Source organism: Cibotium barometz, chromosome 26 (assembly GCF_041138505.1).
Source record: "Cibotium barometz isolate CiBa-2024 chromosome 26, ASM4113850v1, whole genome shotgun sequence".
Lineage (NCBI taxonomy): Eukaryota > Viridiplantae > Streptophyta > Polypodiopsida > Cyatheales > Cibotiaceae > Cibotium > Cibotium barometz.
In genome coordinates this window covers 16028485-16040761 of record NC_141071.1, presented here as the reverse complement: position 1 = coordinate 16040761, position 12277 = coordinate 16028485, and the positions used below count along the sequence as shown (strand labels likewise).

The 12277-nt window shown below is 44.8% G+C and overlaps 1 protein-coding gene across 1 annotated transcript in view; it reads right to left on the bottom strand.

Moving 5' to 3' along the window:
* Positions 1 to 422: 422 nt before the first annotated feature.
* The window catches only part of LOC147623722 (squalene synthase 8-like), a 15816-nt gene continuing 3961 nt past the window's right edge, over positions 423 to 12277 (bottom strand). The window contains exons 6-12 of the mRNA XM_086820335.1: positions 11651 to 11794; positions 11393 to 11497; positions 11070 to 11216; positions 10908 to 10983; positions 1192 to 1280; positions 967 to 1058; positions 423 to 892 (exon numbers count right to left, since the gene is read on the bottom strand). Of these exons, the coding sequence (XP_086676461.1) occupies positions 784 to 892; positions 967 to 1058; positions 1192 to 1280; positions 10908 to 10983; positions 11070 to 11216; positions 11393 to 11497; positions 11651 to 11794 (762 nt within the window). The 3' untranslated portion in view covers positions 423 to 783. The remainder of the gene's footprint in view (positions 893 to 966; positions 1059 to 1191; positions 1281 to 10907; positions 10984 to 11069; positions 11217 to 11392; positions 11498 to 11650; positions 11795 to 12277) is intronic.

Genomic DNA, 12277 nt, shown 5'->3' with positions numbered 1-12277 from the left:
AGGAACTGTGAGAGAGAGAGAGAGAGAGAGAGAAAGTTATAGCAAACATCTTCAAAAGACCAAAAGTAGTTCGAGAGTTCAATGTGGTACTGGACCATGGAAAAAGACTAACGTGAAACTGAGTTTTTTCATTCAAAACAATAGACTAGGTCCATCTCCAGCATGGCGTGCACTATGGTGAGCATGTGAATACACACAAAAGATACATCTCCAAGTCTGTACGAAAAAAGCATGCACATATATGGTTGTGATATCATCATCCTCATCCATCCAGAATATCCAGCATAAGTGTCTATGACTGCTGAGAGAGAGAGAGAGAGAGAGCTCTTGCTAATATATGTAAAGGTTCCCTTCCTTAAAGAGTATTGGCTTCAAAGGAGTGCCTGTATATCATGCATAAATTTGTGTAGACACCCGAAAACGTGAGTCAGTTGCACAACAGCTGGCCAGATTACATTTGCAAAATTTGAAAAAAAAAAACACAATGTCAATCTGTCCAAACACTCAACCCAATTGAGTTCTCTTGGAGCTCTTTATGGACGAAAAGTTTGGAGGAGGAGTTACACTTGGCTGAATTCCAGGCTGTTGGCATGTTGTCACAGATGACTACTCAATTGCCACAATATGTTAGACGATGTATTAGCACCCTGAAGCATACCAGAAAGGGGGCAAAGAAAGGGAGAAACGGACAAGCAAAAACAAAACTTATCAAGAATAGGTAAATTTAGTTTTGAGGCAGAAAAGCTCCAAGAGATTACATCAAGCCTATATAACATCACAAGTTTATAAGCTCTTTCCGACCATATACAGCATCCCAACCAGGAGTAAGATCATGAAAAACATCAAAAAGGCTTCATGGCCTATTTTGCTGCTTTTATTTGAAAAAATCGGCCTGCAAAAACGATTAAATATGAATATAAGAGAGAGAGGAGGGAGGGGGAGGGGGGTATCAACAATAAAGCTCACCGTTTGGATAATGTGCCAGATGCTCGACATGCATGCTCTATACCTTCCACACAATTCAGTGTTTTCTGTGCAGATGGATCATTCTTACTTATCTGTAGACCAACAGTACGTATATTTACCAGCAGTAAAGTTTATGCTTTTATATAAAGTTTGATTTTCCTACAGAAAGGTGGAAAACCTACTAGAAATTCATGATGAAGGCATGGCCAAGGTCAGTGGACTTACTTTAACAGCGAGCATGCTACTAAAGTCAAAAAAGGCTCCATAAACATCTGCCATGTTGTGTGTTTGATCCATGATCTTAGCAGTCAAACCTGCAACAATAAGTGCACGTATCAGGAGGTTGAAAAAGAAGAAAAAGGGTGCAGGTTGGTCGAACACGGTACCCCGCTTCCTTTAATAAACTATTTTTACAAGCTAGTTTTAAGCTTTTGAGACTAGGATTGACTTAGCAGTCATTATTTAGCCACCCAAGTGGTCTTCCCCTATTTCGTGCCGTACCTCCCCTATTTCATGCCAAGGTACGGGAGGCCAAGGAGCTTCGTGCCGCCCATTCTGAAGCCAAGAGTCAGTGCTCACGTCACCTACGAGAGGCCAAGCCTCATGTCACCTATAGCGTGGCCAGGACGTGGAACCCACTGTCAAGGATCCCAGTTTAGGCTTCCCACTGAGCCGATTCCATGCTCGTGAAGACCACCTATTTACAGGTTCCAAGAATGGATAATATATCCGTTGCATAATGCATATGCACAAATCTGTCTGCTTGAAACTGTTTTTCACATGACTTGTTTACGTGTGACTCCTTGCTATGACATTAGTTCACAGGCAAGGGATGCCCACCCATGAACCGTGCAAATGCCCTATATTCTGACATGGTTTGTGGCATGTGAAAAGGTGATAAGTAATAATCTAAACCTTTGTTCCTTAATGTAAAGGTTTAATAACCTTTACTATTCACATTCATTTAAGTCGGGCACAGCCACCTAGCCAATGCCCGGGGCCCAAGAGAACCAAGTATGGGCAACCCAACCTAGGGGCACCCTTAGCCATGTAAACACACATTAATGTGTGAACTATTAAAAGAGGTGCCCACCCCAGTTTGAGGTGGGCTGTGCCCCTTGGCACTTGGGAGTCTGCAAGTCGACTACCTCCAGGTGCTTCTCTCTGCTGCCGTACAGTGCTGCCCTGCTGTACCCGACTGTGTACTTGCAACACCTGCTGTACCTGACTGTGTACCTGCTTAGCCACCTACTGTAACTGCTGTAGCTGCCTACTGTAGCTGCAAGTACATGCCGAAACCCTAACTGTACCTGCAAGTACATGCTGAAACTTTACTGTACCTACAAGTACATGCTGAAGACCCGATTGTACCTGCAAGTACATGCCGAAAACCCTACTGCACCGACAAATACCTGCTGAATATCATCCTATATCTACAGTACCAGATGTACGTGCTGTGAACCAGCACCAAGTGTAGCTGTTTGGGTACCTGCTATTGACTCCGCGTACCAGTACCTGTTCATGTACCTGTACCTGTCTGTGTACTCGTACCAGAGAGGCTTGAGCCACGGTCTCTGTGAGGGTGAGAGCCAAGCCCAGTTTCGCACTCACTTCCCTCCAGACGTATTAGACTGGCAGCCATGCTATTTAGACTCATTTGACGAGTCTGGCATCGACAATCTACTCCGCCACACTTTTGTTTGGGTAACTTGTCATCATATTTGCATTGCATTGGATTATCTAGCTCAGTGGGGATTGGGGAAACGGTCGGGTATTGGGCTCCGCGTGGACAGCCGTCAAACACTATGGACAGCCATGCACAAAGTGTCAGAATATGCAACGGAAATGATAACCAAACTTGGGTAGACAAGAGCAAGTAGACTGCAGAAAATAATCAGCACAAGAAACACAGAGAGATAGGTGTGTAAACTCTTCTCTATACACAAGATCCCGGAAATACTGAATGAGGAAGTGGTGGGGGCTGAGGGGCAATATATACAACTCCATGAGGGCAGTCGGCCAGCAGCAGATAGTGCCCACGACTGGAAAAAAAACCCCACGACTGATAAAACAGCAATCGGCCAGCATACTGATGCCCACGACTGGAGAAAAGCAGTCGGCCAGCAGCCTGATGCCCACGCCTGAAGAAAGTCCAGTCGGCCAGCATTGGGGTGCTCCTGGCATCATCTGGCAGCCCTCCCACCACTAGGGAAAAATAGGGAAAAAATACGGGGAGTGGAAAAATGATATACGGGCGGGCACACCCACAACAGAGGCCCTGGTGTATACAAATAGACAGGAGATGACTTCTAACAACCCCTCTCAGCTCCTGGCTGTGAAACCAACCCAAGGGAGCTAGAGTGCCGCCTGAGCGTAGCCTGAGGTAGAGACTTCGTGAAGAGGTCCGCCGCATTGTCCTCCGTCGAACAATAAAGTAGCAAGATGTCACCCGCCAAGATCTTCTCACGTACAAAGTGATATCAGCACTCTTCCCTGTCCGCTTAGGACACTTCCTCCAGTAGTGGCCTTTCTCGCCACAATCATTACAAGATCTTTCGGCCTTCAGCTTCTCTCGTTCTGGATCAGGCTTCTTCTCAGAAGACTTCTCTAGTGAAGCCTTCCCTTTGCCCTTGTTGGTATTACGGCCTTTCGACCGTTGGCCAGTTAAGGCCTCCGAACCTCCGCCGTGAGGAGGGTTCGTGAAACGTTCCTCCTGGTCCAAGACCATTGGCACAAGCTCCTCCCAAGTAATGGTGCTGAGCCTGCCACTCGTGATCAACGAGGAATAGAAAGCAGAATACTGACCAAGCAAGTGGGAAAGTAACGTGATGGCCATATCTTCGGATCATATCTCTTTCCCAGCTTGAAGGACTTCCTACTGAAGGGCCTGCAGCTTGTTAATGTGTTCCCACATCGTCGAGGACTTTGCACGGTTCATAACCCGCATCTGCACTTCCAAGGATATCCGCTTCATGGGTGACACCCTGTTATACAAAGAAGCCAAGTGCTCCCATATGCCTCTCGCCAGCGTCATGTGCTTCACATGGTTGATCACCTGTGGTGTGCAATTGAGGAAAATAAACAACCGGACACTGGCGTTGACACGGTCCCACGTGTGCCTGTGCCTCGCGGTCCTTCCTCGTCGATAATAACTCCCCTTCCTCAGCTTCTGGCCGTGGCACCCCTATGATAATAAAATCAGCAAGGTATGAGTCCAGAACTGACTCCATCATGACCTTCCAGATGCCGTAATTGGACCCGTCCAATTGACGATCCACTGGGAACGTGGGGAGAGTCGGAATCTTCACATGCTTCTCAGCCATCTCTAGTAAATCTGCCATCACGGAGAGTAACTTGAAAGGGTGGGTGGGTGGGAAAAAATCTGAAAATCTGCAAGTGGTTGTCCAGCCCCTTTGCCCGCCTTACTCTTGCACCTTCTCTTCCCGTTCAGCCCGAAACAGTCCACCAATCAGCAACCTGTTGCTCCCCCTCTTGCTCAGAAAAACGCCCAAGATCTCCTAGAGCCTAGGGCTCTGATACCATGTCAGAATATGCAGCGGAAATGATAACCAAACTTGGGTAGACAAGAGCAAGTAGACTGCAGAAAATAATCAGCACAAGAAACACAAAGAGATAGGTGTGTAAACTCTTCTCTATACACAAGATCCCGGAAATACTGAATGAGGAAGTGGTGGGGGCTGAGGGGCAATATATACGACTCCATGAGGGCAGTCGGCCAGCAGCAGATAGTGCCCACGACTGGAAAAAAAACCCCACAACTGATAAAACAGCAGTCGGCCAGCATACTGATGCCCACGACTGGAGAAAAGCAGTCGGCCAGCAGCCCTGATGCCCACGCCTGAAGAAAGTCCAGTCGGCCAGCATTGGGGTGCTCCAGGCATCATCTGGCAGCCCTCCCACCACTAGGAAAAATTGAAAAAAATAGGGAAAAAATACGGGAAGTGTGTGGAAAAATGATATACGGGCGAGCACACCCACAACAGAGGCCCTGGTGTATACAAATAGACAGGAGATGACTTCTAACACAAAGTGGTCAAGGGACTAGTTCACATGGCCAAGCAAGTGGTATTCATGCTTCTAAAGCCTTGGGCAATAAGCAAATGTATGCAGGTTATATAGAGGAGCAAATACATGTGGGACAGCCTTCTTGAGCTAAAGAGAAGATGCAACAGGATGACCCAAATGAATTGAAAGCAGAGATTGAGCATGTCAAAAGGCAATTGTATGCTAGGAAAGAAGAGCTCAAGATGTTGTATGATAACCCGCAAGTTCACAAGCTTATGGAGGCTACAAAGGCCGAGTCTATGGTGGCACACACTATGGATTCTCTGGCGAAGGAATTGGGTATGAATCCCCGAGAGGTAGCCCTTAAGGCTTAACTACCACCTTATACGCACTGTAGATTTAGTGAAGGGCAATGCAAGGGAGCTTTGTGTGAAAGAACCCTCGCATGGGGAGACAGGTAATGCATCTCACAGGATCAAGTCTTATGTGCACAAAGATGAGACTTCCGTGACTTCCAAGCAAGCCTCCACCCCGCATGGGTCGGGAAAACAAAGGAATGTACATGACAAAGAGAGTGGCAAACATGATATACATGTGATGCAAGCTTCCCATGGGGAAAGTGATAGGCATGTTAGCCACCGTGCTTTGCCTATGGAATTGACTAGAGATGAGCCCTGTCATGGGCTGAAAGTTATGCATAATGTTGGGACAAACAAAGCTGATTATGTATCACCTGCCACTCATGCCACCGTGTATACCCATGGTGAATGAGTCTCATGCAGGGATCCTTATGTGAATGCAAATATTGGGAGGCCGCCTTTGCACAGGTCACCATTGCATAGAGCACATGCCTCCGTGCCGCATGTTTCTTGTCAGGGTCATGTGCATGCACCTACTGCTACCCCATTGGATAAGGGGAAGAGAAAGCTAGAAGATGAGGCAAATCTGTGAAGTTTTAAGCCTATCATGGGTATTATGATGCTAGCAAGGCAATGGCTTTTATAACCCAGTTTGACATTGCCTTCAGTGATGAGGAGTTCTCTGAGAATTCAAAGACTCGCCATGTGAGCATGTTCCTAAAGGGCTGATCACGGAAAATCTCTCACGCAACCCCGTTTAGACATGGGAGGACTTTAAAGATAGATTTTATACAAATTCTTGCCTCCCAATGCCGTGGAGAAAATCATGAGCAAGTGGGATAAGATTGAGTAGAAGGACAGTCCCGGACAATGTGTCCGTGCACACATATGTAAACAAGTTTTGGAAGATCTACTTGGAGGCCTTACCATTCTTGTTTGTGGATGAACCCAAACATAAAAGGAAGTTCAAGTCTAGACTTCAACCAGTCTACAAGTCCGGTCTTGATACTCACCACAATGCTACCTTGCAGGACTATATAGCAGCCACTCTTGCCACCGAGCAATTGGAACATAAATTGCAACGTTCTGGCAAAGGAGACCATGCTTTCAAGGAAAAAGCGAGGGCATAACCAACAAAAGAGCGGACAGCATGCTAAACCTTTTGTGAAAGATGTAAACAATGTTAGGAAGGTTAAAAATATGCAGCCTAAGGATGCCTCTCAGAAAAAGCACAAGTTTAGCCTCACTCCAGAGCAAAGGGAGCAATATGCCATTGAGGATAGATGTTTCTCATGTGGTACCAAAGATCACATGTTTTGTGAGTGTCCTAAGCATAAGAATAAGGACAATGAGAAGCAACAAAAGGCAAATGTGCAAGGGAAGACAAAGAGAGGATTGGGTAAAAGCAAGTGCAAGTGACCCCTGTCTTTGAAAAGTTGCGCACACATCCAAGGATATCTTAATCATGAGAATTTCTTGGTTGCACCATTGCAAGGATGTGATATATTGCTGGGAAAGCCGTGGCATCACCACATTGAGCCACGCAATGAGTAAAAAACTAACAAGATTACTTTTATGCATAAGGGCCGCATGCATGTTATTTATGTTGGCCAAGAGCGAAACTCTATCCCAGTTGTATCTCATGTTCAAATTAATAAAACAATGAAAGAGTGTTTCTGCATACTTGGTTTTTGTACATGAAAATGTTGAATATAATGATGTAAACGTAGACACTCTTACGAGTGATAGGCTGAAATTTTCAGATGCATACAGAGATTGTTATGCAGATGCATTGCCAAGAGAGTTACCTCCATTGACTTAGTGACGAGTAGTTCCCCACCAAATAGACCCACATATAGGGTAAGCAAAGTAATAAGTATGCACTAATGCAAAGATAGTCGTATCCATTTTTTAATCAATCACAATGGCAGGGAAAAAAAATAAGAAATGAAGACACCAATATTACAAGATCCACACAATGGTACACAAGAGGACATAACATTTCAAAAAAGAAAACATCTTTGAAAGACTAGGACCCCAAGAAAATTTGTGCCGCCCTATAGGTAATTTGTTGGAAAAGGAAAGTAAAAGATGTCTAATGCTAACCAAGACCTACAAATACTTTGAAAGCTCCTAGTAAAGCTTTGTAAATAAGAAGAACTAAAAAATTGAAAGCAAACATGACTGTTCTTATTGACAAAATTCTAAACAAGTATTGGCAACGATTTAAAAATAAAAAATTTTTGCAAGCAATGTTACCTTACAATGAACCTTGGGAAGACCAACGTTATGTTATTTAACAAATCTCATCCACCAGTCTCGGGGCATCACTTCACATATGCAAGGGAGTCCGTGGATATTATTAGATCCTATGTAAAACCTGGTGTTTACATTCACTGGCCTATTCTTTATCATGCGCCCAACAGCACACGGCAAGCTGACAAGGGGACATGCTGCTCTAGCTCTCCTCAAGAGACAGTTTCCACACACACTTCCCAGAACCCTGCAATAAGGGGTGGCTTTTCGATACTTCGATGACTCCTGCAGTGACGTACGAGAGGTTAAACTTTCAGGATCTTGGAGTGGAGGACTGGGGTAGGATTGAGAGGCTTAGGTGCTGCTGTTCTCCCCCATGATTTGGAGTAAACCATCCGTACCACTCCATCTTACTAAACCATCCGTACCACTCCATCTTACTAGCAGAACCATCCATCCCACACTCCATCTTACTAGCAGACTTTGGTGCAACACCCTTGGTAGTAAATGCACTCTTCCAGACAATTGACTTTTATATACCACGTATACCCCTTGGCATAGTTGTTACGAGGCACGCCTCTAACAGTTCGAGACGTTCAAGGTGTACAAGACATTTGAGTCCTTGATCCAGGCGTCCACAATCAACAAGAAATAAATAAATAAATTATTTCTGCCCATTTGAGTCTCTAGACAAGGACTTTAAGGACCCAAGGCAGCCCCTCTCACATACACTCTCTCCCTCTCTCATACACACTCTCCCTCCCTCCCTTAAGCCTTTCTCAAGACCCAAACAGACACACTTGTCACTCTCTCACACACTCTTTCTCCCTCTCTCATACACACCCTCTCTCTCCTCCCTCAAGGCTCATACATACACTCTAGTCTCTCTATCTCTCAACTTTTACTATATATCTATCTATCACTATATATATATAAATAGACACCTCTAACACGTCTCAAAATGTCTCTTAAAAATATAAGTCTTTCAAGGTGCGTACCATACCCGCCTCATACCAAACGCCTTTGATGCCTCTCTTGTCATCATTCCAGAGGGTGACTCACAGTACGAACTGGCAGTACGAACTGGCACTGTACCATATGCGGGACTTGCACACTTGACCAAGACCGTGTACGGGACTTGCACACTTGACCTTGAACGCTTAGAGTGGAACCCTCGCTAACTCGTCCCGGACTAGGACTCACAAGGGACCAATTTGGGCCACTTGATGCTTGTTCAGATATGTCCACGTGGCATCCAAGTGCGGGATGCACGTGACAATCCTAACAGTCGTCTACGCACTCATACTACAAGATTGGCACCACCACACCTATTCCCAAAGATGCAGGCTATTGGGACCATCGACGAAAAAGGATGGCTTCATTCAGAAGGCTGGATACCTTCAAAGTTTATAGGAACATGTCACACCCCATGCAGATTGTAATCGGGTCTCATCACACCGCATGAGAGTGGAGACACGGAGGATAGAGAGTATTGCATATTGGAGGACAGTATGAAAACTTTGCTCTTGAAAAGTCGAGACAAAGGAGCACTGCCTTAGTCCCAACCTGATGCCTGCTGTCCTATGAGACACGGGGGAGATTCCCTCCCTCTTCAGAGATGGACCAGCACTGCCTTAGTCTCTACCTAATGGATCTCCGCAGACATAGAGATCTACTTTTCAGCAAGGCCGAGTTCCAGATACTTCACAGCCACATATCACTATATTCTTTCATGTGACACATCAGATGTCGACCACAAGGAGCCCCCGACTCTGAGAAGCTTACCAAACAAACTAGGTAGGACCAGAGCCACCACAACTTCCACAAGTTACACTAGATAGAGCATTCCAGATACAGCACACCAAACGTCCAAGGCCCATTAGATCCAGACGGCCCTCCATACAGCTTATCCAGATCCAAGAGATTCTCTCTAGACACAAGGACACCCTTCCCCCTCTGTTGTGCAGTGGATGTAGAAAACATGTGTGAGGTCATAGGTGCAGCCCCAACTGAGTAACTCCTCTCCTCTTTGTTTGTACAGGGCCCAGGCACTTGTATCTGAGATACATAGTATGGACTACCACATCACATGCTTCAGCCACACGGCTACCTTGTAACTCAATATTCACATGATCATCTATGTAGTTACTTTTTTTTTTCCATGACTCGGTCATTTCATGGGCTTATTGTTATACCTTTTGGTCCCATAGACCTCTTTTGAGGACGTAAATATCACTTTCTTTCCTTTTTCCCTCCCTAGCTCCTTTCTTTCCTCCTTATGGTCAGATCCTGGAGGCTTTGCAGAGACTTTCACTGGCAGAGACTATACAAGCACACATCAGAGCCCTCAGAGAGGGTTACTACAGGTAGTTGGACATGAGTGCACAGTAGGAATCAGTGTACAGGGGGGAGACCAGAACACACGGAGGGATGCGGGGATCTGGAGGAATTGCCGTCCTAATTACGGGACCAAATCCAAATCTTCTCACCATGCTTGCTATGATAGGTCAACGGGGGGGCAACTGGGAGCACCTTGCTCTGCCAATTGCCTTGGGTACTTGGCTCCCTACTATTATGGGCTTCCCTGCTGCAGGTTTATGTTTGTGGGATTCCCTAGCTGGGTTGATGTCAGAGTGCTCAGCTCGTTACGGTTGGCCATTAGGGCTCCAGGTGCATTAGTGGAGGATTCATTGCTTGGTCCAGGACAACCAGTTTACCAGTCTCCAGCTGGAGCACTATTGAATTGGTCTTGTCAAGCTCCGATGCGGAATGAAGCCATACGTGGCCATCAACAACATGTGGATTGTGGATTGTGGGAGAGGATACAAGGTAACTCGAGCTACCTAAAGCTCTTCTCGATAATAAGAACAAAAAGATCTTCTTTTAGGAGATCAGGCTTGGTCTCTTAATATTAAGGGTCACCAATATGCCTCTCCCTCCCCAAAATTTATTTTCTATCCCACTGTATGCGTGGTGGTGTTATTGCTGGTCAGCTCCACCCGATACACTGGTAACATTATAGTACCAGAAGAATCTTTCTCCATGCCCAAGCATAAAAAATGTGGAGGCAGCAGACACATTTTGACAATGAAGTAAGAAGTAAGTCTGAAGGACAGACACAACAAGGGAAATGCTTAAAAGAACTAACAGAGAAGGATCAGCAATGATTAATCATCTTTATCATTTTTAACAACATAACAGAGGACGTATAGAATTTGTTGGTGCAGATAAACTACTCTGTGAAACAGATCAAAGATTGGAGCACATTATGTACATTCTCGAGGAATAAAATGCTCATACCACGTCTTATCTTGACCACTCCTCTGAAGACCTTTACATTATTGTAGCAGACTGCCAAAGTACCCATAGCCATAATCTACAGGAAACATGAACTCGTGAGGAAATGACCTTACATAAACTTTCTCTTTTCAGAAACACTTACAGGACTTGTGCAGAACGCACCTGAGGTATGGCACAGAAGCGAAACACTGCAGGGTCTCGGAGTGCAGACATATATTTCAAGCAGTCAAGGGCATGAGTTAATGCATTGGTAATCAAATCATTTAAACATTCCACAGCTGCCTCACTATTTTCTTCCTCCTTCAAGTCCTGCAAGAATCAATGGTAGTGATAAAGACTTAAGTTTTCCCGAACTGTGCAAGGCTTATATAGAATTGAAAAACCATCTTCACCAAGCATATCAGGGTGAAACAGATTTGAAAGTGCAAGCTTTACCATGGTGATAGAGTTTCTGTATAAACAATAGAAAAGCTAACGATGCTAACCTCCAGTTTTGAGGCATATTTTCCCCATATTTCTCTCGGCCAGAACATGCGTGGCCTTGGAAGCTCATTGATATCCTCCAGATAATCTCTTATGATATTTGTCTTCTGCAATGCAATCATTTTAGCATTAGGTCCTAGGCATTTGTTCATAAATAGATTAATCTTGCAGCTATGACATAAACGGTTGGTTGTAGTATATACGTAGGCTAATCCTGCATCTATATCACATAAGAATGCAGCTATTGAAAAAGCACAAACCTGTAAAAATAATCCCATGGAGTTGGAAAGATATTCTGGGGCCAAGTCCTCCAGACCAGCAGCATGAAACAGCCGTGATAACCCTAGACCTACAAGCCCTGCCACATAGTGGCAATATTCATCGTAGTCCTCAATAGACTCCACCTGCATGTTTGAAACATTGCAAATAATGAACAAGTAAGGTATTTTTACAACCAGCTCATACATGAGTTTGTTTGCAACAAACCTTCATAATGACCTTCAGCTGTTCATGAGTTTTCAACTGCATGATGATAAAGGGGTATAAAACATTTACTCTTCAGAAAAGCTCTTTTAAAAGAACTTTGAAATGAATTTTGCAAAGTCACAGCAATGCTTCTTCCAAAGAGATAACAAAGCATAGAACATGCCCTAGATTGGAGACTAAAGCCGCTAACTTTGTGCTATTGAGGAAACCTAAAAACACCAAGCATGACAGGAGTAAGTACTCAAACAATGTCTCTCTTGTACATCGTTTTCTGATTGCACCACACCCTAAAGCAGTTGCATGCTGCATACTGTGCTATTACACTGTTCAGCTTGCATCAACCATACTGGAAAACAGAATCTCCCAGTTCCTTCTTCGAAGGCATGTCTTCATTCAGCCAA